General features: G+C 48.4%; 5 protein-coding genes across 10 annotated transcripts; 1 reads left to right on the top strand and 4 right to left on the bottom strand.

Moving 5' to 3' along the window:
• Positions 1 to 4: 4 nt before the first annotated feature.
• LOC128274375 (putative ribosome-binding factor A, mitochondrial) lies at positions 5 to 1,467 on the bottom strand. 2 transcript variants are annotated; one of them, XM_053012556.1, is made up of 3 exons: positions 1,273 to 1,382; positions 1,003 to 1,042; positions 5 to 940 (listed from the first exon to the last, which is right to left on the bottom strand). In XM_053012556.1, the coding sequence occupies exons 2-3, from the start codon at positions 1,006 to 1,008 to the stop codon at positions 134 to 136; spliced, it is 813 nt and encodes a 270-aa protein (XP_052868516.1). In that variant the 5' UTR covers positions 1,009 to 1,042; positions 1,273 to 1,382; the 3' UTR covers positions 5 to 133. The 2 variants fall into 2 exon arrangements, with proteins under 2 accessions (XP_052868516.1, XP_052868514.1); XM_053012554.1 differs by having other exon boundaries at positions 6 to 940; positions 1,338 to 1,467.
• A 375-nt stretch (positions 1,468 to 1,842) lies between these two features.
• LOC128273911 (clathrin heavy chain) lies at positions 1,843 to 13,171 on the top strand. 3 transcript variants are annotated; one of them, XR_008269272.1, is made up of 8 exons: positions 1,843 to 1,901; positions 3,671 to 3,950; positions 4,881 to 5,343; positions 5,441 to 9,487; positions 9,552 to 9,718; positions 9,798 to 9,884; positions 9,975 to 10,876; positions 11,398 to 13,171. XR_008269272.1 is itself a non-coding variant. In XM_053011984.1 (8 exons), the coding sequence occupies exons 2-8, from the start codon at positions 3,909 to 3,911 to the stop codon at positions 11,406 to 11,408; spliced, it is 5,034 nt and encodes a 1,677-aa protein (XP_052867944.1). In that variant the 5' UTR covers positions 1,843 to 1,901; positions 3,671 to 3,908; the 3' UTR covers positions 11,409 to 13,171. The 3 variants fall into 3 exon arrangements, 2 of the variants coding, with proteins under 2 accessions (XP_052867944.1, XP_052867945.1); XM_053011984.1 differs by having other exon boundaries at positions 9,975 to 10,191; XM_053011985.1 differs by lacking the exon at positions 11,398 to 13,171 and having other exon boundaries at positions 9,975 to 11,119.
• Positions 13,172 to 15,052: 1,881 nt separating this feature from the next.
• LOC128273933 (uncharacterized) lies at positions 15,053 to 16,483 on the bottom strand. The gene is made up of 6 exons (XM_053012006.1): positions 16,371 to 16,483; positions 16,015 to 16,261; positions 15,827 to 15,955; positions 15,674 to 15,752; positions 15,447 to 15,586; positions 15,053 to 15,376 (listed from the first exon to the last, which is right to left on the bottom strand). Exons 1-6 carry the CDS (start codon positions 16,481 to 16,483, stop codon positions 15,053 to 15,055), a joined length of 1,032 nt encoding a protein of 343 aa, XP_052867966.1.
• Positions 16,484 to 16,804: 321 nt separating this feature from the next.
• Positions 16,805 to 22,522, bottom strand: LOC128274619 (protein ROP). 3 transcript variants are annotated; one of them, XM_053012865.1, is made up of 8 exons: positions 22,480 to 22,522; positions 21,649 to 21,795; positions 21,419 to 21,574; positions 21,254 to 21,357; positions 20,504 to 20,652; positions 19,655 to 20,429; positions 19,385 to 19,569; positions 16,805 to 19,307 (listed from the first exon to the last, which is right to left on the bottom strand). In XM_053012865.1, exons 1-8 carry the CDS (start codon positions 22,505 to 22,507, stop codon positions 19,085 to 19,087), a joined length of 1,767 nt encoding a protein of 588 aa, XP_052868825.1. In that variant the 5' UTR covers positions 22,508 to 22,522; the 3' UTR covers positions 16,805 to 19,084. The 3 variants fall into 3 exon arrangements, with proteins under 3 accessions (XP_052868825.1, XP_052868826.1, XP_052868827.1); XM_053012866.1 differs by lacking the exon at positions 21,254 to 21,357 and adding an exon at positions 20,914 to 21,017; XM_053012867.1 differs by lacking the exon at positions 21,254 to 21,357 and adding an exon at positions 20,914 to 21,017 and having other exon boundaries at positions 16,805 to 19,304.
• A 322-nt stretch (positions 22,523 to 22,844) lies between these two features.
• LOC128272413 (facilitated trehalose transporter Tret1-like) lies at positions 22,845 to 24,653 on the bottom strand. Its single transcript, XM_053010216.1, has 5 exons — positions 24,519 to 24,653; positions 24,190 to 24,420; positions 23,825 to 24,123; positions 23,507 to 23,761; positions 22,845 to 23,448 (listed from the first exon to the last, which is right to left on the bottom strand). Exons 1-5 carry the CDS (start codon positions 24,577 to 24,579, stop codon positions 22,891 to 22,893), a joined length of 1,404 nt encoding a protein of 467 aa, XP_052866176.1. The 5' UTR covers positions 24,580 to 24,653; the 3' UTR covers positions 22,845 to 22,890.
• Positions 24,654 to 25,183: the final 530 nt, after the last annotated feature.

Genomic DNA, 25,183 nt, shown 5'->3' with positions numbered 1-25,183 from the left:
TCTAAAGAAGGTACTCATTACAGACGAAATAATAGTAGTTAAAGAGTAAATTTTCTTTATTTAAAACATAAAAAACATTCACTAGTATCACTAGACGAAAGAAACGCTCGTCGTCGACGCTGGCCCTCGTATATTATTCATTCATCTTCGCGATGCTGTCTTTCTGATCCCTCTGCGATGGTTGGTCGTCGAGCTTGCGCTGCGCTTCTTCGTGTATCTGCCACGCTTTTTTGCTTTTGTCTACCGCTTGCCGTATGCGGCCCATAATTTGGAGATGATCCAATCCCAAAATATCATGCCTCATCTCCGGCTCGCATAAACGTTCTTCTGCTTCCCGTTGCCCAGTGGCATCATCGTCCTGCGATGTTAGTGGATCGTTTTCTTCCGTCTCAGTGTCGCCAAAATCCGCTTCCTTCAGCAGAGAGTTTAGGACGGTTTCGACGTAATGCCGCTTGTCCTGCACGAACTTGAGGTGGGGCACCTCTCCCATCAAACGCAGCTGAGACAGCTCGTGGCGTAATCGTGACGAAAGGGGTTTTAGGATGTTTTCGAGTTTTACATCCCTGTTGAGGCTCGTAGAAAACCAGTAGATGCTGGCCTCCCGGAAGTCCGGTGCTACACGAACGTGCGAAACTTGTAGACCATAACCGTAGAGGTCACCGGCAAACGATCCGGTCGCCATCAGATCGGTGATGTTTTTCATGAACAACTTGTTCAGAACCGCCACGCGCCGGTTCGATTCCTTTCCCTGCCGGTTTGTACTGGCAACGGTTGAGACCGACATCAGCTTCGGACCACGGTCAGTGGTTTCGTCGTAGTAGTGTTTCCTTTTCACCTTATTGGTCCCATTCATCAGTTTGTTGAGCACTTTGGCTGCCTTGGTAGAGGATGCGCCAAGCGCGCAACTCGCCGAAAACATACGGCTCGATGTAACTCGGATCTGGAAAAGATTATGACAGGCGCAATGAAGAACAAAGTTTTTGGAACGTTCACGTAACTTACCATCATGAGTGAGCTGCGTTTTATGGGAAAAGGTCAAGTTCTGTTGAAACAACAAGTAAAACATGGTTAGGTATCTTAAGAACAAAATACAGGCAATCTGGATCTCATAACATTTCGTCGAAGGCAAGGTGATCGGCCCACGTGGGTTTGTTTGTAGAACATGTTGCAGTTAAATCTGGGCGTCACTCTATGATGTATTAATTTCGGACGATGCATGAATGATATGATCGAGAAATTGAGCTTATGATGGCCACATGTTGGAATACACACTCTAAGCTGGGTAAAGCTGTGTTTATTGTTTGTTGGATCTCAATTATACAGGCTTCAAAACTCACCCTGCTGCATTACAGCACTGAAAACAATAACTGCGCCGCGTCCTTGCCAAGGAGCCTGTGATATAATGAGGACTATTCAGAACGATTCTCACATCCTTACGATCGAAAGTAAAAATAACCACTCTTGTTAATGGCCAAGATCAACATCGAATTTTCAAAACACAGCTGACGCGCGAATACAACTTCAGATGTACTAAAAGATGCTGCTGTCAAACCGATTGAAAGATGTCAAAGTTCGTTAATGGGTTAACAATGAGAAACAACAGCGTTCTTTCGTTTATGTGGCCCATTGTTCTTGTGTTACAATTCATCGTCACAACGATTCATCATCCTTCTGTTCTTCGCCATATCGTCTTGTTAACATTCCAAGCCCGTGCGGCCGGTGCTCAGCCGTGTTAGTACATATCACCGAGCGTCCGGCGAAAGTGGCGAAATGCGGCGAACGATTCTGGTGAGCAATCGACTCCGCGGCGCGGTGACTGTGCATTTGCAGTACTCAGATTCGGCTGCGAACGGTTCGTGTGCGTGCTCACGGGGTAGGCTTTTTGGCTCGGGTGTGATTTTGTAAGGCTCTTTAACGATTCCCTTGGCGCGTTTGCGGGACAATCTGTGCGCCAATTGTTCGATTAGCCACGCGCGAGGACCAACATTTGTGTGCGGAACCCGCGGAAAGTGCCAACGAGTTTTGCGCATCAATGAGTGGGAGGTGCGCTTTGTGTGGTTACGACAGTCGCCTTTTTTCGAGCGGATGAACAAGAAAGATAAGCGATTTTTCATCAAACTAGACCGAGTGGGAAAGGGAAAGAGAGAGCGTAAGATGAAACAGTATAGTGGGCACATCGAATAGTGATGGGGTATTCAATAGGCCATCATTTCGTAGCGTCGGAAAACGAAAAATGATTCAGCATCCGCATTGGAGACCGGATGCGTTACCGAACCAGTGCAGAACGAGAGCATAAGGTTCCCGCTGGCAGCAAGTGGCAGCGGCGGGGCGGCGGCAGGGACAGCAGCAGCAGCGAGCGTTGAGTGATGTGGCACTTGGCCACCATAGTGTGTGTTCAGTGTGGGGCGGGGATCTTCCCGTACATAGTGGAAGAAAGTGACTCAACGAGCCATTTTGCTTGCGACCTAACACAAGGGAACGCGTATACCTGCGGCAGGCGAGCCACACCGTTACCTGGCAGCTCACCAACACCAGCAGCGGCCAGTAGAAAAACATTCACTGGCCCAGCGAATGATGTGCTTGACGGATGCTTTCCACCGCCTCCGACCTCGGCGATACATAACCTGATTGATGGTTGTCCAAATAATTGAATATCCTCTCCGCGAAGCATATGCCGCGGCGGCCGTCGTGATTGCCTCAAAGGGCCACGGCCACGGAAGTGTGCGTCTAGCTTCGTGGATGGGCGCATGTAACATCCAACACATTTCAGTGGTCAAAGATAATTTAATTTACCTTGCGGGAAGTGACTTGTTTTCTTCGTTTCTCTCTCTCACCAGCTTTCTCACACTAACGCACGTTTTGCTGTTCTCTCTTTTTTCCGCTGGTTCGCTTGAGTTAACCGCGGACCCGCGGACAATAGCTCCAAAGCCGGTGTGATAGTATTGGTGTGTCCATACCCTTCACTTGTCTTCGGCGTTCTCCACGTATCCTTTATTTTGAGACGTATCGCATTACTATAGTGCCCTTTGCCAAAACGTCCTGCAATCGTGTTGCCGAAGGTGGCGAACGTTCAGGTGTAGTTTCAACAGGAAACGAGTTCCAACAAGTGAAAAGAAGACGTAGGCTCCATACGTGAGTCAGCCATGTTGGATTGGTGGAAAGTGTGTGCACTCTTTCGCTGCCCCTTTCCTGGCAAACAGTCGCCACAACGCAACGCTATCTATGCGCACTACCACAGTGGTAGGGCTTGGCGACACGCACTAATAAAACACATTTTCATGCATGCCCCAGCATACCTTCAGTTCGTGTGTGCCTACTGGACCACGGTGCGCGGGTCTCGTTGATCGAGTAATTGTCACTGTGTTCTTTCGGCCCAACATAATCGGCAGGGGTTTTCTTTTGGTTGGACTCCATACGGGCCCATTCTCAATGAATCATAGTAGCAGTCGTCGTCGCTCTTCCTGCTGCTGCTTTGATTTCATTTGTGTAAACATCTTACGTTAAAGCAACGCGCGAGTTTCTTCGTTAGAAGGATAGTTCTGCACCCGGAAAATGCTCTCAATACGGAATTTATCTTTTCCATTTTTATTCGTGCGCGAAAAATTCCCATGGGAATGTCCTTTGCTGCACGCAGGGTTATTGATTTTTCCTTAAATCCTTCGCTCTTTAGTAAGGTTCCACGGTGGCCTATCGTCTAGCGAATACGAAGAAGCGACCGTTCCGTGTGTGATAGAAAGGCAGTGAAACTGTGAAAACTCATTTACGATACAGTACGTAAATTCACAAACCACAAAAAATAATACAAAAGTAAACGTGCTGTGCGTGTCCTCTTGTGTGCGTGTGTGTTGAAGTGTTTGTCCATTATCGAAGCCGTTGAAATAATACGTAGAGCATAAGCAGCCGGAAAAATGTCGCAACAACTACCCATACGTTTTCAGGAGCATTTACAGGTAAGTGAAGGACGATGGATTTAAAGAGCTAAAGCTGGAAAAAAGCGAAACGGGCGACGAAGATATGACCTAGAATCGCGCGCGCATCACATCCCACATTACGGTGGGGGGAAAACGATGGCAGGTCATGTGTCGCCCATTCAACCAGGCGCCGCCCCTTTTACGCTTATTGCTCCTTCTTCAACGGCTTGCTTTGATTGTTAGCAACAAAAGCAAGAGCACTTGTCCGCTGGATAAATGACGAGTTCTGTTCTGAAATCATATGTGCTTCTCCTGAAGCTTGATTATTGTACGCGAAAGTATTTTCGAGCGATGCTCAATCGATTATTTTCACATTACGAAACGATGGCAAAGAACTGACCACTCCTGTCCCACTTTCGATGCTTTCTTCACAAAGTGAAACCCGCCAAAGGAAGGACATGAATTGACATTACGCAATGAGGCGCAGTTTGCTTCGATCGAATTTGTCCATGCTTTGCTTTCTAAAAATGCTCATTTCTACATGCAGGGTGGGATTGAGGAAGAATTCGGAACACTCGTAACCGTGGCGCTTCTTTTTTCGAGCATCATTTTGATAATTTTTCACCCCCAGACCTGAAAGAGGGGCGGCAGTGCATTAGTCATATCCTCGTTGTACTTAAAGCAGCAGTAACGTATTCGGTTCATATTGAGAGAAGTCGGGCCGTGTAGTTAAGATAATAATTAGGACCATGGAACGATGAACTGTGTTTGCCCGTCTTCTTCCACGTCCGCAATTTGGCGACTTGTATTTCTTATCGGAACTGTGTGTGTTCTTTTTTCCTTTTCGCACGCCGAACGCCCTGTCACGCCATTCGTTGCATCGTGTCACCGCCGGCGCCTGTTATCGTATTTCCTGTGGCAACGGTTGCTGGGTTTGCATTGGAAAAAAAAATCTGCTACGGATCTCAGCTCACCAACATTAACATCAACCCGAGCTCGATCTCCTTCACCAATCTGACGATGGAGTCGGACAAGTTTATCTGCGTGCGCGAGAAGGTGGGCGAGACGGCGCAGGTGGTGATCATCGACATGAACGATGCACAGAACCCGATCCGGCGACCGATCAGCGCGGACTCTGCGATCATGAACCCGGCCAGCAAGGTGATCGCCCTGAAGGCGCAGAAGACGCTGCAGATCTTCAACATCGAGATGAAATCGAAGATGAAGGCGCACACGATGACCGAGGAGGTGGTGTTCTGGAAGTGGATCACGCTCAACACGCTGTCTCTGGTGACGGAGACATACGTGTACCACTGGTCCATGGAGGGCGACTCGACGCCGATCAAGATGTTCGAGCGACACTCGTCGCTGAACGGGTGCCAAATCATCAACTATCGCACCGATCCGAAGCAAGCTTGGTTGCTGCTAGTTGGTAAGTTAAATGACACCCGTCCGCTCTATCTTTCTGTGGCCGAGGTCAATGTACTACTGAGCCTACCCCGTGTCTCCTCTCCGTTCGCCCGTGACAGGTATTTCGGCGCAGCAGAATCGTGTGATCGGCGCCATGCAGCTGTACTCGGTCGAGCGCAAGGTTTCGCAGGCGATCGAGGGTCACGCGGCCTCGTTCGCGACGTTCAAGATGGAGGAGAACAAGGAACTGTCGACACTGTTCTGCTTTGCGGTGCGCTCGCAGGCCGCAGCCAAGCTGCACATCATCGAGGTGGGCACGCCGCCGGCTGGGAACGTGGCGTTCACTAAGAAGGCCGTCGATGTGTTTTTCCCGCCGGAAGCGCAGAGCGACTTTCCGGTGGCGATGCAGGTGTCGCCGCGGTACGACGTGATCTATCTGATCACCAAGTACGGCTACATCCACATGTACGACATCGAGACGGCCACCTGCATCTACATGAACCGCATCTCGGCCGACACGATCTTCGTGACGGCCCCGCACGAATCGAGCGGTGGTATTATCGGCGTGAACCGCAAGGGCCAAGTGCTGTCGGTGACGGTGGACGAGGAGCAGATTATACCGTACATCAACACGGTGCTCCAGAATCCCGACCTGGCGCTGCGTATGGCCGTGCGCAACAATCTGTCCGGTGCGGAGGATCTGTTCGTGCGCAAGTTTAACCACTTATTCCAGAGCGCCCAGTACGCCGAAGCGGCGAAGGTGGCGGCCATTGCGCCGAAAGGAATTCTGCGCACCCCGCAAACGATCCAGCAGTTCCAGCAGGTGCCGGCTCAACCGGGCACCAACTCGCCACCGCTGCTGCAGTACTTTGGCATCCTGCTCGACCAGGGCAAGCTGAACAAGTACGAATCGCTCGAACTGTGCCGCCCGGTGTTGGCGCAGGGTCGTAAGCAGCTGTGCGAGAAGTGGCTCAAGGAGGAGAAGCTGGAGTGCAGCGAAGAGCTGGGCGATTTGGTGAAACCGTCCGATCCGACCCTTGCCCTCTCGATTTACCTGCGCTCGAACGTGCCGAACAAGGTGATCCAGTGCTTCGCCGAGACGGGCCAGTTCCAGAAGATCGTGCTTTACGCGAAAAAGGTCAACTACAGCCCGGATTACGTGTTCTTGTTGCGCTCGGTGATGCGCACCAACCCGGAGCAGGGTTCCGGCTTCGCCAGTATGCTGGTAGCGGACGAGGAACCGCTCGCCGACATCAACCAGATCGTGGACATCTTTATGGAGCAGAACATGGTCCAGCAGTGTACGGCCTTCCTGCTCGATGCGTTGAAAAACAATCGCCCTGCCGAGGGAGCGCTGCAAACGCGCCTGCTCGAGATGAACCTCATGTCGGCACCGCAGGTCGCCGATGCGATCCTCGGCAACGCCATGTTCACGCACTACGATCGCGCCCACATTGCGCAGCTGTGCGAGAAGGCCGGTCTGCTGCAGCGTGCCCTGGAGCACTACACCGATCTGTACGACATTAAGCGAGCGGTCGTCCACACGCAGCTCCTGAACGGTGACTGGCTGGTCGGATTCTTCGGTACGCTCTCCGTCGAAGATTCGCTCGAGTGCCTGAAAGCGATGCTGACGGCGAACATACGGCAAAATTTGCAGATTTGCGTCCAGATCGCGACCAAGTACCACGAGCAGCTGACGACGAAGGCACTGATCGATCTGTTCGAGAGCTTCAAGAGCTACGAGGGGCTGTTTTACTTCCTTGGATCGATCGTTAACTTTAGCCAGGACCCGGAGGTGCACTTCAAGTACATCCAGGCCGCGTGCAAGACCAATCAGATTAAGGAGGTCGAGCGGATCTGCCGCGAGTCGAACTGCTACAATGCGGAGCGCGTGAAGAACTTCCTGAAGGAGGCCAAGCTGACCGATCAGCTACCGTTGATCATCGTCTGCGATCGGTTCGACTTTGTGCACGATCTCGTGCTGTACCTGTACCGTAACAGCCTGCAGAAGTACATCGAGATCTACGTGCAGAAGGTGAACCCCTCGCGGTTGCCCGTCGTTGTCGGTGGCCTGCTCGACGTCGACTGCTCGGAGGACATCATCAAGAATCTGATTCTCGTGGTGAAGGGCCAGTTCTCAACGGACGAGCTGGTGGAGGAAGTGGAGAAGCGCAATCGGCTGAAGCTGCTCCTTCCGTGGCTGGAGTCGCGCGTGCACGAAGGTTGCGTCGAACCGGCGACCCATAACGCGCTGGCCAAGATCTACATCGATTCGAACAACAATCCGGAACGGTTCCTGAAGGAAAACCAGTTCTACGACAGTCGCGTCGTGGGACGCTACTGCGAAAAGCGTGATCCGCACCTGGCGTGCGTGGCGTACGAACGTGGCCAGTGCGATCGCGAGCTGATCGCCGTCTGCAACGAGAACTCACTGTTCAAATCCGAAGCCCGCTATCTGGTGCGAAGGCGCGATGCCGAGCTGTGGGCCGAAGTGCTGTCCGAAGCCAATCCCTACAAGCGCCAGCTGATCGATCAGGTCGTACAGACGGCCCTCTCGGAGACGCAGGATCCGGACGATATCTCGGTCACCGTGAAAGCGTTCATGACCGCCGATCTGCCGAACGAGCTGATTGAGTTGCTCGAGAAGATTGTGCTCGATTCGTCCGTGTTCTCCGACCACCGCAACCTGCAGAATCTGCTCATCCTGACGGCCATCAAGGCGGACAGGACGCGCGTGATGGACTACATCAACCGCTTGGACAACTACGATGCGCCGGACATTGCGAACATTGCGATCAACAACGAGCTGTACGAGGAAGCGTTCGCGATCTTCAAGAAGTTCGATGTCAACACGTCCGCGATCCAGGTGCTGATCGAGCAGGTGAACAATCTGGAGCGGGCGAACGAGTTTGCGGAGCGGTGCAACGAGCCGGCAGTCTGGTCACAGTTGGCCCGCGCGCAGCTGCAGCAGGGCCTGGTGAAGGAGGCGATCGATAGCTACATCAAGGCCGACGATCCGTCGGCGTACATGGACGTCGTGGAAACGGCCAGCCGTAACGACTCGTGGGAAGACATGGTGCGCTACCTGCAGATGGCCCGTAAGAAGGCACGCGAAAGCTACATCGAGAGTGAGCTGATTTACGCGTACGCGCGCACCGGCCGTTTGGCCGACCTGGAGGAGTTCGTTTCCGGACCGAACCACGCCGACATTCAGAAGATCGGTGACCGCTGCTTTAACGACCGCATGTACGAGGCGGCCAAGCTGCTGTACAACAACGTGAGCAACTTTGCCCGGCTCGCCATCACGCTGGTGCACCTGCGCGAGTTCCAGGGTGCGGTCGATGGAGCGCGGAAGGCCAACTCGACGCGCACCTGGAAGGAAGTGTGCTTCGCGTGTGTCGACGCGGAAGAGTTCCGGTTGGCGCAGATGTGCGGGCTGCACATCGTGGTGCACGCGGACGAGCTGGAGGATCTGATCAACTACTATCAGGATCGAGGGTACTTTGAGGAGCTGATTGGGCTGCTGGAAGCGGCGCTGGGGCTGGAGCGCGCCCACATGGGCATGTTCACGGAGCTGGCGATCCTATACTCGAAGTACAAACCGGCCAAGATGCGCGAGCACCTCGAGCTGTTCTGGTCGCGCGTCAACATCCCGAAGGTGCTGCGTGCGGCCGAACAAGCGCACCTCTGGTCCGAGCTGGTCTTCCTGTACGACAAGTACGAGGAGTACGACAACGCCGTGCTGGCCATGATGGCCCACCCGTCGGAGGCGTGGCGCGAGGGACACTTTAAGGACATCATCACGAAGGTGGCCAACATCGAGCTGTACTACAAGGCGATCCAGTTCTATCTCGACTACAAGCCGCTCCTGCTGAACGATATGCTGCTGGTGCTGGCACCGCGCATGGACCACACACGGGCCGTGAGCTTCTTCACCAAACAGGGCCACCTGCAGCTCGTCAAAACGTATCTGCGGTCGGTGCAGAGCCTCAACAATAAGGCGATCAACGAGGCACTGAATGGCCTTTTGATCGACGAAGAGGACTACCAGGGCCTGCGGACGTCGATCGACGCGTTCGACAACTTCGACAACATTGCGCTGGCACAGAAGCTCGAGAAGCACGAGCTGACCGAGTTCCGACGCATCGCTGCCTATCTCTACAAAGGTAAGCAATGCGCACACGCAGCGCGCGCGGGATTCACTTGAATGTGTGTCACTCTTTTTCACAGGAAACAATCGCTGGAAACAGAGCGTGGAACTGTGCAAGAAAGATCGCCTGTTCAAGGACGCGATGGAGTACGCCGCGGAATCGCACCAGGGTGAGCTGGCGGAGGAGCTGCTCGGCTGGTTCCTGGAGCGTGGCGCCTACGACTGCTTTGCGGCTTGTCTATTCCAGGTGCGCAACCCGCAACGAAATCGATCGAACGATCTGATGCTAATGGTGTTATTTGTTTTTGATTTTTCGCCCCGCCCAGTGTTATGACTTGCTGCGACCCGACGTTATACTAGAACTCGCATGGCGCCACAATATAATGGACTTTGCAATGCCCTACATCATCCAGGTAATACGACGGGACGGCACTCGTCACAGCCCCGAGCCGCGTATGCACTTTAATCTACATCATGCTCGTTTGCGTTCAATTCTTCGCCAGGTCACGAGAGAGTACACCTCGAAGGTGGACAAACTCGAAGCGTCCGACGCGGAGCGGCAGAAGGAGGGCGACAGCACCGAGCACAAGTCGATCATCATGCCCGAACCGCAGCTGATGCTGACGGCCGGCCCCGGTATCGGCATGCCACAGTACGCCCCCCAGTACGCCGGTGCATACGTACCACCGCAACCAAATATGACCCCATACCAGTACGGTGGTATGTAAACGAGATAATAGCGCGAATGCTAGAGATAGTGAGAGACAGAGACAGAGAGAGGGAGAGTGAAGGAGAATGTAAACGAGGAAAGAAGGAAGAAAAAATCACGTATCCCCGATGACGATGCCAGCAAACGAGCGATAGCAAAAACACTTTGACCACCTCTTTCGAAACCCATCTCTCCGGTGCGCAACAATCGAAACGACGGAACACAAGCAACACCATCACCACCACGGCGGCCACATCAGCAGATCCGGTGCCACCAATGCTCTACTCAAGTGGCGACAGCGTGTAGTGTGTAGGAATCATCCACCCGATCGTGTCATCTAATACATCTAATCACTCTGATTCTCAGCCAGATCTTTGTTTGACTTTATTCAACCAACAAAAACACTATCTATCTACCTACCTCCTGTTCAGAAGACGCTCATAATTCCGTACGTTGGTTAATCGTCAGCACCACCGGTTCTCGAATTTGGCAATGCCCTTCGTTTTCCTACAAAAAGACAAACTCTGTTCCGAGCGCGCGCTGCACTGTGTCTCGCTATCGTCTCGTCGTCCTTCTGTGCTGTGTGCACTTTCGTGTTTTTTCGCACTCCTTTCCTCGTTTGTGCGTGTGTGTGTGTGGTGCCTGCGGCTGCAATCCGAATCATCATCAGCATTTAGTTAATTCACGCCCAACTAGGTGAGTTTTGCGTCAATAACAAGCAGCAGCAGTAACGGTGGCCGCATTGCATGATTCAATTTGCTTAGTGTTTAGACGAGATTTAGCTTGATAGGCTTTCTTTTTTTGTAAGCGAACGCATAAAGGTTAAACAAAGCCACAGTTCACTCCCCCGTTCCATAGCGTATAGTAATTAAACAACACAAAAAACGATTGTTTTTTCGTTTGAAAAATAAAAATCGGACAACCAATTGTCATCACCACCTTTTGCAGCCTTGCGCCGTGTGTTTTGGGTTATCATTTTTGTTCCCTCGTCTTTGAGGAACATTTGCACTAACATTACCTATATACGGATGAGATTGGTGATGCTCGCCACAGTTTGAGATCTTTTCCAACCATTCCCTAACATTCTTCATGATCGCGTGATCGCTATCGCTTACTTTCAGTAGTTGGCAAATCGCCCCCTTTAAGGCAAAAAGTAGCGTGACTAAATCACAAACCGCAACCAAAGTTCTAATATGCATTTCTATTTTGTCTTTCAGGTTTTAATTAATGGCGCCCAAAAAATCGGCGATCGATTCGAAATCCAACTCATTATTAGTGTCGCAGAAGCGCGAATCTTAGGCAATAGGGCACACAGTAGGCTAAACGCGCGCACACCAGGTGCGAGTTTGTATCTTTTCGTTCCGTGTCACGGGCGGCAGGCACAGTAGGCGCACGATTGTTGGCTGCCAGTTGAAGGGAAACACGTTGGCAACAACAAAAGCAAAGAACTCACGAAACGGTTGTTCTCGTTAGCCAAACACAAAAATAACGCAACTCGTGAATGATCCGAACAATGTTATCATTTCTCTTGCTGTTCTCTAAGAAAATGAAAAAATAGTTGCAAATGAAAAGATTATATAATTATATAATATATATATATACACTCTCACACACACCCACAAATATACATATGGAGCACTATACATGCACGAGGAGGCGAAACAATAGACGGGGGTGATGAGCGTCATGTGTAAATAGACGGGAGATTAAATACTTTAACAGCGCCAACACCTTGTTATCGGTAGTGATGAATTTATTCTGCAAAACAATAAACGGAACCCAGAGAAAGCTCCTACAACACAGTAGTAAACACAAAGCATTCAAGCCAGGCATCGAGGCAGAATTAGGCCACCATTTTGCCGTCATGTTATATATATACTTCCACTACCGGTGGAAGAGCCAAATGCTTTTTTTAAATACAAACTATAGCGAAATTGGTGGCCCGTAAAAAGCATAACGCCCCACACACTCGCCAGTCGCGTAGGAAGCAGGTTACGCTGGATGTCGCGCAAGATTATCAGAAGATATATGTTCGATCTCCGATCGAAAAGCTATCCCCTGTCAACCGCCCGGCAAATTATGGCCCGGCTTGAAGATTCATTATCTATCACTCTACTCTCTCTGGCGGGGCATTTGAGTTAATTTGGCTTTTCGCATATGCGCACCTTTCCGGACACACGAAACACAACAAAACCATTCCCGCGAAGCGCTCGCTTTTCGCCCACACTTTCTTCCAACAACTATGTTATGTAGTGTAGTGATGATTCGTGCAAAGTTATACAAAATAGAGTAAAAGTATTACGCTGAAGGAGGGATTGACACTCGCTCACCTGGGGCATATAGAGATGAATAATGCGTAGACTTTTTTTGGCTTGTTATTTAAGCATCGGAAGTCGAAGATTCATAACTCAGAAAATGCGCTACGCAGCCAATTGCTCCAAAATACAACCGAAGAGACCAAATAGTAGTGCGGGCCGGTTTTGTGAAAAGCACTCGACACAAACAGTTTGCTACCGATGTCTTCTTTTTGTTCCGGTGTCCATACGCGACAAGTACACACCTAACGGTTGTCTCAATGAAAATGGTTACCCTTTATTGGGTCCTGGTCCTCCGATGGCGACGGGAGAGGAGAGCAAACAAATTATTTATACAATTAAAATAATCAGCCTTTATTTTTATATCGTCAAAATATCACAGTTTCCGTTCCCAGGCAACGCAAGGATTGATCGACGGAGAAGGATAGTAGTGTGACTCACAGTATAATGGAAGTTTCAGACTTAGTTAATAAAGATACGTATATCGGAATACCCTAAAAACACTACACCCATCTCCGTGCGCTACCCTACTATATACACGCAAAACCACGCGAAATGAATGAAAATCAATAAAACAAACGTTAATTAACATGAATCGATATCGTTTAAAGTGAACAAAGTGGAAACACACCTAACGCTAACCGCGAGATGAAAATCAATAAACTCAAAGTTGTCAAATCACAACAGTGTGGGGTTTTGTGGTATCGCGCAGTAGGCTGTCGAAACGGCGTCAGCCCAATACTTGGTCCTGCAGGATGTTGATCGACGCGACATCCCAAGCAGTACCGTCTTCGATTTGTTGGTTGGAGTAACATCAATCCTGTAGAGTGAAGGTGATAAATTTAGAAAAGGACGTGTTCTTACACATAGCTGGAGATAATACTTATCAGCGGTTCTTGCTTGGATCCATATGGGTATACGATGATCTGATGGGCTCGGGACTGAGTGACTGAGTTTGAACAGGGCCAGAAGAACTTCTTCGATTTTCAATAAACACTACCATTACAGGATAACAGTTCCATAGGTGGCCTGGTCTGGTCAGTAATTTTTGCAAGTGCGTCGAGGGTTGTCGGCAAACGATTCGCTGGATACAGGGTAGAAGATCTCCAGGCAAGTCGCAACCATTCTTAACAAGTGCTGATATACTACAGCACATGTTAGCAATGGTTAAGGCTTACTTGTAAGTATCGTAAGGTAATCCTTCATAATCCTTTTTCATAGAAATAATACCATCGCCACACGCGATAGGACGATTTTGGCATTCTTCCCGCGTATATATCACATTACATTGCAAAACTTTCCTTTCCGAAAAAGCACTGATCCCGATAAGGTTTTCGCAGCACTTTCAGCGTTTCTGCTCACTCACTCCCAATTGAACGCCGTTAAATTCGCAAAGCAAAATCAAACGAGCGCTTAAATTGCGATGACGACCGGCGCTTTGACAGCCCAGTGCTACCAACTTGGCAACAATCATAGTCTGCTTAACCGGTCGATTTTGAACTTGAAACTGATTCCACCGCAATTACATCCGCGTCTCACCGTGTTCGCGAGCATATCGAACCGGTGCACATCCGGTCCGAGGTCCACATAACCATGCATATTTATCCAAACTTTTCTGTGAAAAACAGCAACAGCAGTACCGACGTCCAAATAAGCAACGTGAAAACGTGAAATATCTTGTCAATTATATGACCTTTTCAGGGGCCTTTCTTCGAACAAAGCAAGCAAGGCGCGCAACTTTGGATCGTGGCAGCACGAAAATCACTTTTTATAATTGGCACACGGCGGAAAAGAGCAACCACACAGTTTATTTGAAGTAGGGTAAGACGAAGACACGGTGTTGGTAATAATCAACCCACTTTAGATTTATCAAACCACGATTTAGCACGTAACGAGTGGAGAAGGTGACGAAGAAACGACCAACGCGCACTGACTGCAGGAACAGGAACGAACTGGCGCGAGCGAATCGCGTGAGCTCAGCGAACAAACAGAACACAATACACACCATTTCCAAGAAACTTAGCGCAGTAGAGGCGCAATAACGCGATGTGAGGTCCAACAGGAAAAAACATGATTTTGTGGCATTTTGTGCTACCGTCCCAATTTGTTGCCAACTTTTGGGACTTATCACGGATGATTTGTAACTTTGATCACTAAATTCGCGATGATGATCTCCGAACTAACGTTGTCCCAGATTGTTAGGCCACAGGTTCTATCGACAAAATGGATATTCAGCCTCTGTCCACCACATGCGATACTGCCCTTTATTGTTCCAAGGAAACGTGTTTTATTAGATTGCGGAGCGAGATTGGTCGATGCACGGTACGATTCCGTGTTTGTTCTTGGTACCTGTGCTTGGTTTTATGCGGCAATGCCATTATGCTATAGCTTCTGCTTGTAGACCATAACTTCTTGCATCGCTTTTTTTTGTTGGTCCATCAACAAGCGTATTTCATTTGAAGAAAACAACTTGAGGGTGAGATGAAAATCAATATATTTCAGGTTGATATTTTATTTAAAGTTCGTATTGAAAAGGACGTCGTGGGCCCAACGGGGCTTATAGGGCACCTCCACCTCGGCGTCGCTCGGTGCCCTTTTCCGCGCACAGACTGTGCCCGTCGTTCTCCTGCTTGACCTCCGCTATTCGGCGTACTTCGTGGAGGATCTCGATTTCCTCCTTGATGTGATCGAGCTGCGTTTCGGCGTCACCGCGGGGCGCTTTCGGTGTGGTGCCGCGGCGTTTGCACAGTAGAATGTACACGTGGTTGATGGCGTCAAGCAGACAGTTAACGTTGCACTCACTCTCCCCTATGTAGCTTTTGGCGACGGTGACCGACTTTTCCCATCGCAGCCCTTCCTCCTTTGCCGCCACGTACTGTGTCTGAAAGAGTTTAAGTGGTCATCTCTCGAACGGTGTGTTCTAATCAAATCCGGACGGCAGTGGTACTCACCAGCAGCTCGGACAGATCGTTGTTGAGCCCGGTTATGATGTGCAGGGCCGTCTTGGTGGCTTTGAACAGGTTCTGACGAATCTCTTCGATTTCCAATATTTTTTGCTGCTCTACGGCCGAAATTTCCACTTGCGCCAGTACTGTCCGGATCGAATAAGCATTAAAAAAACCAGAAACGAACTTCGGGCCGCTTGCATTCAAAGCAGCAACTCTAGAGACACACTTACGGAGTGAATCACAACGTTGGATGAGGTCCTGCATCGTTTCGTAGGTCTTTGATTCGGCGATGGTCTGCTCCATGACTTTCTGTAGGGGGGAAAACGTGTGTTTACAGATATGCTGACCGCCACATGGTGCGAAACGCCTTTCGCTTTACACACCTCGAAGGGCTCGAACAGGTCGATCGTTTCTTCGTACTTCAGAACAAAGTCGTCCAGTTTTTCGATGTCGCTTTCGAGCTGCGCGATCTTTTTGCCGTACTGCGCGTGCTTTTCCGTTTCCCTGCGAACCTGTAACAAACGAGAGCATCTTAAAAATGTACCACAAACGCCATCACCGGATTCTTCACCGTGTCCAACGCGTTGTTTTCCTTCATCTCACAATCCTTAAGGAAATCGTTTAGCTCAATAAACTCTTCGCGCATTTGCTGCAGAAGCTGGTTGGTCTGCGTCAGCCGCCGTTTGTTGACCGCCGCTTGGCGTTGGGACTGCTCGCGCATCCGGTGTTGCTCCTTGGTAATCTCGATGTAGTCACGATCGCTGTGGATTCCCTTAAGTTCGAACCCATTCCGAGCCACATCCCACTCGGGCACGTTACTGCAAAGAGTGTCGTTACGGACCCCGAGAGTTTTTATAACATTCAAAATCGGAGGCCATTTCTTCGAGTCACAGCTCGACCGTGAAGGACCTTGTCGCGAAAACTTACGTATAGAATTTGCTGTTAAATTTGGACTCGAAATAGTTTTCCACTGCCCTTTCCGGGTTCAAATCGAACTTTCCAAACACGCCGAGTTTGGTTATAGGCTTTCGGCGAGGCATGTTGCAGAAATTGTTGAGTTTTTGGTTAATGTTAAATGTTAAACCGTAACCAGAATGGTTGAAGACTGATTTTTCTTTGCTAGGAACAAACAACGGAATTGGTTGCCATAGTACCGATAGAAGGCGAGGAACTGGGTGCTTTGATTGAAAGTGCTCGAAACAGCTTCAAGTAAACCTTCAACCTTGGTGTGCACTTTTACAAAACTAATCCCCGTTCGTGCAATATTCTTAATAAACGAACGTTTTTGCTACAAACGCCACTTCGGATAGAGAAACACAATGGAAATGAATACATCTTTGCACGCACATATTTTGGATAAATGTTTATTGATACAATTGTCTATTCGTTGAAACTGGAGAAAACGTGTGTAGCCAGCGAAGGAAAACAAATGCAACTTGTCGCGAAATGAACAGCCGAAAGCCGTAACGTTCTACACTTTTTGAAGAGCGCAAAATTAACAACGCTTAACGTCATAACTAAGCGGTTACTCTAAGAGTGGTGGCCAACTCCAGCGTGTACCCAACGAGGATTGCGATTATTTGCTCTCGGTGGGCTCTGTTGCTGTCCTTACACAACACGTTCGTGCAAGAGAATCGGATTCCAAGCACCCGGATTTCAGCCACCTGGACCTTTCGACACACCCGATCGAGAGGATGATCGATGGTATAGCATCTTACGAAAATAAGCCAGCAAACCCGGCGCTGGTAATCAATCATACCACTTGCGGTCCATTTCGGTGTTCTTTCGATTATATCTACGGTTGTTTGAATGTTTTACTCTGGCGCCAGTCATTGCATTGCATATGTTATGAGTTAATAATTGAACGCTCGAAGAAATAGATTTGAAGAGGTGCTAGGCTAATCGATTTGTGGTGTCTTCCAACTGTTTTCAGCAGATTATTGTAGTGTCACTGTGCCATTCTACTCCGGTTCCCCACCAGTCCGAATCTCGGCCAATCCTTAATGCATTTCGCAGTGCGCAACGCTGCCGGACTTTGCCTCGTGAACGTAGGTGCCGAAAAGATAAATATGTGATAAGTATTCGTTTATTTATGCTTTTTTTGATTGCGTTTTTGAAACATTTTTTTCTCTTTTCTCATCAACTGTAGATTTTTTTCTATACAACGCCCATACTCGCAAACTAGTTGCTTCTCATTATTTTATCCGAAGAAGAATGAAACAGCTAGGAGAGATAGGAAGAATGAATTTAAAATATTCGTTATTTTTTCTGTATTGTGTACGGGTTTCACACCCAACGCATTCGTCCCCTCTGATTTTCTTTGCCATAGTGCGCCTTAATTGTATTATCTTAAAGCGGGCATGTTTGTTAGCATCATTGATTTGGCTGCTGCAACTAATCATCACTGGCAATGGCAGACCCACAGGTCCTGCAGGCCTATGCAGCATGGCAAAAGCAGTTGTGAAGCGATGCTCCTGGCGGCCACCTTTTGCCCCGTTACTTCAGAACGTAAAACTACCAACGTTCGTTCCTTTACTTTTGAGGGGTTAATGATGATGATTTCGCGCGACCGCTGATTTCGTCGTAAGACAATCAGTGGCGAACACATCTCGACATCATTGGTTTGGTTTTAAAACTAATTAATAATTTAGAGTAAACATCGTGTTTATCTTTTTCCTCCTTTTAACGCTAGGATATATGCATGTATATATGCGATTTGTTTGTTAAATGTTTATGTGTATATATATATGCTTTGTCTGTTGGGTCTGTTTGTGTACGGTTGTGGTTGGTTCGTGTATATTAACTCTATAATGTGACTGCGCATTTATTATTCAAACTTCGTGCCAATACAGAGTATGGTGCATTCCTTTCTGTCGACCTCCTTATCGTCGTGGCATTGCTTATTATCGGTCACAATACGTTCACAACATTGTGAACACCGTGGTTCCTCGGGCAACGTTTGTTGAGCCGATGGCAAGAAGTAGGAGCCCTAAAACTGCTCGAGCAAGGTGAAAGGAATTTGTCACAAACCGTGTCCAGAGCACAGCAGACCGATTCTCTGAAGAGAACACGCGTTTAAAGTTCAAAATAAAATAATGCTAAAACAAACCGTATCTACTATTCACAGTGTAACAATATACTAATTAAAAACAATCAAAAAACAATGCTATACAGAGTGAATAATGCATTAGTACGAACAAATTGCGCTTAGGGCAAGCCACCCATCCAAAGTACATCCGTATTCTTCCTCACAGGAATGTCGTAAAGGTTCAAACCAACGCGAACTAACAATCAAACGAACGCAACTTGATCTATGTCATATCCGGAGTTTAGTGCCGGTCGTTCTTTGCTGCTTCCTAATCTGTCTCAAACCCATACATATGGAGGGAAAGTCCTTGGTGTTGGCGCAGTGGTTTTTCTACTTCAGTAACGGTGCCCACACTGCAGTGCCTGTAAGTGGTTATGGAAACGTCCTTCGAACATTAGGTGCTTACGCTTTACTTAGGTTGTTCAAACACTTTTGGAAGGTTGTCCCGCGACTGCAAGAATCACAGGGACAGGGAGACCGAAACACAGATCACCATCATGAAGCGTTCCCACTGAATGGGCACGGTTTCTGCAGTGGCAGCATCGAAAGGAGTTTACTCCTTGTTAAGCGAACCGAGATCACTGAGGAATGTCTCCGGCGTGAGGATGTGAGACGATCCAATGTACACTTCCCAGTTCTTGACGGCGGCCGTAACTTCATATGCGCAGCGAATCTCCGAATAGCTGCAGCCGCCAACGACAAACACAATCATCCTCGGTACGTTCTTCACGGCCGTCTGTGACTTGTCCTTGTGCCATTGGCCGTACCGTGCGCTACTGCAAGTCGTAACGAAGAACGGAATCTCGTTAGAATCAGTCGTTCTTGTCACGCTTTTGAGTCACCTGGGTCTTACCTGGTGGGGGCATGGAATGCAGCCATCTTTCGCCCTCCGAGGAACGGGAAATGGCGCTCGTCCAGCTTGTTATCGATCGTATCCTCCATAATGTCCTTGATGACCGGTGTCCAGCGGGACATTTGATAGGTGTGCTCATTGATGCGCTCCTTTCTTGGCACGGTGTACGACTTCTTGCGGTTACCCTGCGCATCAAACGGAGACAAACATGACAGTATTGGATTTAATAAAATAAAAACACAACATCGTCTCTAGGCGGTCAGTACTTACGTCGGCAATTACATTAATGCCCAGGTGAGTTAAATTGTGGATCATTTCACGCTCCTTTTGGTCGATCTGCGCATGGGTGACCAGTTTGGTGAGGTTCTCATCGGAAATGCCGTTCTTAATCATCACGTACAGCGCAATGATGCGCACCTTATCGTAGTTCGAAACGTTTTGATCGAGCAAAATCGGCACGATGTTGCGCATGTGATCCTTGATCTTCTCGCCCTCCGCGTCGGTCCCCATCGCCAGGTCTTGCTCCACGCGGCACAGCTTGTCCACGTAGCCCTGGTAGGACTTCATGCAATCTTCGGCCAGATGCAGATGCGTCGAGTACTTGGACAGCTGCTTCTGGTACTGGGGCATCTTTTTGATCATCTGCGACAGATCTTTCATCGACTGCTTCTCGCTCTGGGTCAATCGCTTCGACTCGGTGAACGACTTCAGATACTGAGTCACACTCTGCGATACCACCGCAATGTGCTGGTGGCGCAGGTCCACCCACAGATCGTCGTTCTCATCCAACAGCACCTCCTTCTCGGCCGCGTTCGGCGACGGGATGAACTTGTACACATCGTTCACGATCGGCAGCAGATCGTAGGCCATCGCCTGCAGCGTCAGCTCGTGCAGGAGCGGCGAAACACAATCGAAACCACGGTCGAGAATCAGCAGCTGCGAACGGGCCTTCTCCGGACCTTCGCCCATCGTCGGTTCGTCCGCCTTGTAAGCATCCAGCTTCTGCTGCACCATCTGGGCCAGCTCAACGTTACCGTCCCATTCGCTGGGAATGAAAGTAGCGAAAATAACCGATAAGTGGGCGGGGAACTGGAGCTTAGTGCTACGAGTGACTCTTACCTACGGTAGCGCACGGAAGGATACTCGCCCAGGGTAGCACACAGCGTTGCAATCTGTTCGGCGATACGCTCCATGTTGCCACTACGTGCCGAAGCCAGCGCCGGAGAGTAAGCACACTGGAAGGTAACCGGTGAGTCCAGCGAATACACCTGCATTTGTGGTGATATGGAAATTATTATTTAGAGTACTCGCTATATTACATAGAGCTGCAAGTACAAGCTACAGTACAGGCTTCAAAGCGTGCGGTTAAATAATGAAACAATGTGCTGTATTATTTACAAAACTGTAGCAAATGAGAAATAAAGCCATAATATGATTATTTAAATACCAAATCTAACACAGGAAAGAAAAACATAAGTAAAAAATACAGGAAGAATAGTACAAAATTACAACAACAACAATCTGCAAACCTGCGACTCGTAGGGAAGGAAAGCGATGTTGATTTCCTTCAACGTCTTGATCTTTCGCGACACAACGGACTTGCAAATATCGTTGAACAGTTCCTCCGGACAAACTGGAGCGGAGTGGAGTGGAGTGCGGGTGGTGTTAAATGAGAGAACAATCACTTCAGAATTAGTAGATGGTTATGCGCCACTCGTTAGAGTGATGGTTGTAGGTGAACCCGCTGTGTGAAGCAGTATGCCCAAGTAATGTATTTCAACCTTTCACCGGACCCGGGTTAGTTGATTTGAGCAGTTGCTTAGTAACTACACGCTTAGGCAGTCATCAGAAAATGCAACTCATATTCACCTGTGCCTCGTATGCAATAAATGCAATGTTCAGCTCTTTACACGTTTTCATATGCTTCACAACCAAGCCCTTTTTCAGGATTTCAAACATGTGGTCAGGCAAGGCTAACAACGGTCAGACAGGAGTTTAGTTTGGCCAATGGCAACGTTGATCGACAAAACTTACCTTCCGAGAAGAACACGTGGGCTGCTTTGTACGTTGGTTTGGCCGGATTTTCGAAATCTCGCATCAACAAACGGATCGAATCTTCGGACGGCGTGATCAAGTAGACTGCTTCGATCGCCGGCAGTGGTTCGCGCTTCTTGTTGATGTCCTCCACCACTGTGCACGGAAAGCAAGTTGACGTTGTCAAAACCCTTCAAAAGCACTACCACCTATCGCTCCTTCCTACTTACGGGTGATACCCTCGGCACTGATTTCGTGCATTTTGGTGCAAGCCGAGACCATGCGCATCGCCAGTTTGTCGGTGATCATGATTCGCCACTCCATTCCGGGTTTGCCGTCCGCTTTCGTCTTACTGCGGACGACCTCGTTCATAATCTCTGCAATGGGTGGATTCGATTGGAAAATTCGTTACGACAACGTAAACAAATGTTACTCTTTGAGTAAATTCTTCTGCTGATGACAAATGATGAGTCACAGCTTCATGTTTGTACTAAATACCGCAACTCGGTTTTGGTCCGTTTGCGTACGAAACATAAATTAAAAGCATTGTTTTGATTGTGCACTGCGGCAGGATGCCGCCCTACTACGATTCCTGCGCTTCCTCCTCCACCCAAGGAGACGGCCCATAAGACGTGCGGTGTCTAGCTCGCACGTTCGGACATCATTCTTTGTTGTGGTGGTGCGCAAGTGCAGTAAGAAAATCAATACCGGAAAAATTTTCTCCCTAAAAAGGTTCTACTGCGTTTTACGTTTTAATATGCGTTCTCTGTTACGGTCAGTGCCTTTTTATCAATGGCAATTGACGATAATGTGTTCGAATGGGAAATGGGCGTTGCGAAACCAGGCGATGAACAATAGGCGTCCGGGAATTAGTCACAATCTTTTCTTCTGCACTATTCGTCATGGAAACGGGAGGGGCGCTGTTCGCGAATTGGAGGGTTTCAGGCCGATTTAATTCCACAGATAGATCCATTCAATTCCCCGAACTGGCCACTATAGTGCCGCAAACAGTGGCCACACCGTGGACTACAAAGTACTTTCAAATGGAACGAAAAACTCACTTTGTCCAACCAACAGCTTTAGTGCCATCTTTACTTTATTAGTTTTTACCACCGACTAACTGCGTGAATATGATTCACCAGGAGAAGCAGAAAGATGGACGTCAAAAAATTTGACGCAGTGGCAGTGCTGCCAGTGTTTCCGTTAGTTTTTCGTAATTTCTTGGAGTTTCAAGCGGAAAGATTTCATTCTCGGTTTGGGTCATCTTTCGCTACTTGCTAAATTCATAATTGGGTCATTAGTTGATGTGGAAAATGGATCTTTTTCAATGTTCGGATAGTTTTGTGATAAATAAATAAAAACTAAATTTGGTTTTTTGCCAACAACAAAAATCATATATTAAATGTCTATGCCCGAACGAGCACTTGTTAAAGATTTTGTACTTTAAGAACACTTCCTTTCCCTCATAGCTTCTACTTCTCCGCGCCATACTGCGGTTTGTCTCCGTTCAGTTTGCTCTGTATCTGGTCAAAAGATTTACCTTTCGTTTCGGGCACAAACAGAAACACAAACACCGCACCCAGAAGGCAGAAACCGGCAAACAGCCAGAACGTACCGGCCTCACCCAGTCCCTCGCGGAGAGGGTTAAAGGTCTTGGTGACCAACAGCGACAGCCCGAAGTTGGTGAAAATAGCCAACGAGCCGGCGAACTCCTTGATGTCGATGGCAAATATTTCTCCGATCATAATCCAAGGCACCGGGCCGAAACCGACGGAAAACATTGTAACGAAAGCCGACAGCGATAACACGGGTAGCCATTCTTGGTTTTCCATCCGAATCGGGTCATTGTGTAGTAGATGAAAGTACACACCCAGCGTTACGTGTGAGGCACACATGATCACGCCAGAAATCATCAGCAGCCATCGTCGTCCTACACGATCGACGGCAACTGTAGCTACTACCGTTCCGACCACTTGCATTGCGCCGACAATGATGGTGGCAACCTGGTGATTCAGGGAGTCTGAGGCGTTCTGTTGATGAGAGAACAGTCTTAGAGTACGTTATCTAATGTTGGTATTGCAAACATACCATAAAAATATCGGTGGCATAAAAGAGAACGGCATTAATTCCGGACAATTGAAGAAAAGCTACCAAACCTATCATAGCCAACAGCGCACTCCTCGTTCTCGGTTCCAGGAGAGAACTTTTGAGGGTTCTCTTTGGTTGGTTCAAGAGCGCATCCTGTTGATTTTGCAGCAGCTCTATCTGTGTAGCAGCACCAAAACTTGGACCTTCGAGCCACTTGACCACTTCAATGGCTTTACTTTTGTGGCCTAGTTGTAGCTGAAAGGTACAATGGTACTCTGGGTTAAGCCTAGTATTTCCGAGGCTGAATCTGTCTCTTACCAAAAAAGCTGGCGTTTCCGGCATGAACATGAACATTGGGCCAAATATTAGTAACAAAAATCCAGATATAACGTTCAGCTGAAATATATTGACTGCGGTGGACACGCTGAAGGAAATTAGCATGCCCAGATTAAGCATCAACTGGAAAAAACTTCCAACTGTGCCACGAATTTTTTCATTCGCTATTTCACCGATGTAGACTGGCAGAGACATCGTGAGGCCACCTACTGCAGCTCCTTGGCACAGTCGTCCGATGTACATCATTGGTATGACTTGTGCAAACGTCAGAAGTGTCCAACCTGCAGAAGAGGACGCACCATTAGTTTCCGCAATCCGCATTCAATCGTCGGCGAACTTTAGCTTACCCATCAGAAGAGGTATGACAAAAAAGAGTATCGTGTTCTTGCGTCCCAAGGACTTCAGCATCCTTCCGCACGGTAAAGCAACGAGCGTAGCACCCAGGGGCACGAAGGCCACAGCCCAGGAGAATTGGTCACTGTTTAGTTCGAGATGGCCTTCTCCCTCTCCTACCAGTCGTGGCCCGGCAGGAGCGGCCCAACCATACACCATGCCAGCGGAAAGTGCGACATAGGATGCTGTCATGGAGAAAACAAATCCAAGCGGTGAGTAATATACATAGAATTAAACAATAAACACTACAGAGCATAATGAGAGGAAGATTGAAATAACAAACCTGTCAAAGCCGCTATATATTGGTTTTGATTGGCAAAACGATATCGAAGATTAATCATCATGTTGCTTCCGTTAGTATCTAGCCGGCGCCTCTGATCGGTAGCAGAGCGACAAAAACACTGGCGACAATGTTTTAAATCCAACCCGATAGGGTCAGTTACTTAGATAAACTAAGATAACAGAGGCTTTGGTAAACCGCCGTTCCCATACTGTGTGTTATCAATTGCTTCTTAGAGTCCAATATCTGAAATGAGTCACCGATGGTATGTGGTGGGCCTTATATGCACACATTTTTCCATTCACAAAGTTGTTTCAATCATCTAATGCTGTGATTTCACTACAATACTGTTTTGATACAACTAATGGTCTTCCGAGCTTACATTGTTGTACATTCTAAAACTGTACCATTCAGCATCGCAACACACTTGACCGCCCCTGCGTTTACAGATATGGCCCATATCTTCTAATCGGATTAAAATCTTATCTTCTTCTTCTTCTCACACTCCAGCACACAAACATTGGATGTAAGGTGCCAAGAAATGAGGATTGACTCCCTATAATTTTTATGAAGAAACTCAAAGGAATTCATTTGCTCCATTTGCAATTTTCATTAAACCGTCTTGCTAAATTTCCCATTCTTTGTACATCTTGGAAAAAATTGAAAAC

This window comes from Anopheles cruzii, chromosome 3 (assembly GCF_943734635.1).
Source record: "Anopheles cruzii chromosome 3, idAnoCruzAS_RS32_06, whole genome shotgun sequence".
In the NCBI taxonomy this organism is placed as follows: domain Eukaryota; kingdom Metazoa; phylum Arthropoda; class Insecta; order Diptera; family Culicidae; genus Anopheles; species Anopheles cruzii.
The sequence above is the reverse complement of the archived record's forward strand: the minus strand, read 5'-3'. Positions and strand labels throughout refer to the sequence as shown.

Bases quoted from the DNA above. Each gene is read 5' to 3' on its own strand.
- LOC128273911 (XM_053011984.1), top strand. From the start codon at position 3,909: ATGTCGCAACAACTACCCATACGTTTTCAGGAGCATTTACAG. The intron at 9,719-9,797 runs GTGCGCAACCCG...CGCCCCGCCCAG, and splicing joins TTGCGGCTTGTCTATTCCAG to TGTTATGACTTGCTGCGACC. The intron at 9,885-9,974 runs GTAATACGACGG...ATTCTTCGCCAG, and splicing joins CAATGCCCTACATCATCCAG to GTCACGAGAGAGTACACCTC.
- LOC128273933 (XM_053012006.1), bottom strand. From the start codon at position 16,483: ATGCCTCGCCGAAAGCCTATAACCAAACTCGGCGTGTTTGGAAAGTTC. The intron at 15,753-15,826 runs GTGTGTAAAGCG...TCCCCCCTACAG, and splicing joins ACCTGTTCGAGCCCTTCGAG to AAAGTCATGGAGCAGACCAT. The intron at 15,587-15,673 runs GTAAGTGTGTCT...CGATCCGGACAG, and splicing joins CCAACGTTGTGATTCACTCC to TACTGGCGCAAGTGGAAATT.
- LOC128274619 (XM_053012865.1), bottom strand. From the start codon at position 22,507: ATGGCACTAAAGCTGTTGGTTGGACAAA. The intron at 20,430-20,503 runs GTAAGAGTCACT...TTTCATTCCCAG, and splicing joins CCTTCCGTGCGCTACCGTAG to CGAATGGGACGGTAACGTTG. The intron at 19,570-19,654 runs GTAAGTACTGAC...TTTGATGCGCAG, and splicing joins GCATTAATGTAATTGCCGAC to GGTAACCGCAAGAAGTCGTA.
- LOC128272413 (XM_053010216.1), bottom strand. From the start codon at position 24,579: ATGATGATTAATCTTCGATATCGTTTTGCCAATCAAAACCAATATATA. The intron at 24,124-24,189 runs GTAAGCTAAAGT...CCTCTTCTGCAG, and splicing joins TGTCATACCTCTTCTGATGG to GTTGGACACTTCTGACGTTT. The intron at 23,762-23,824 runs GTAAGAGACAGA...TGTACCTTTCAG, and splicing joins CGGAAACGCCAGCTTTTTTG to CTACAACTAGGCCACAAAAG.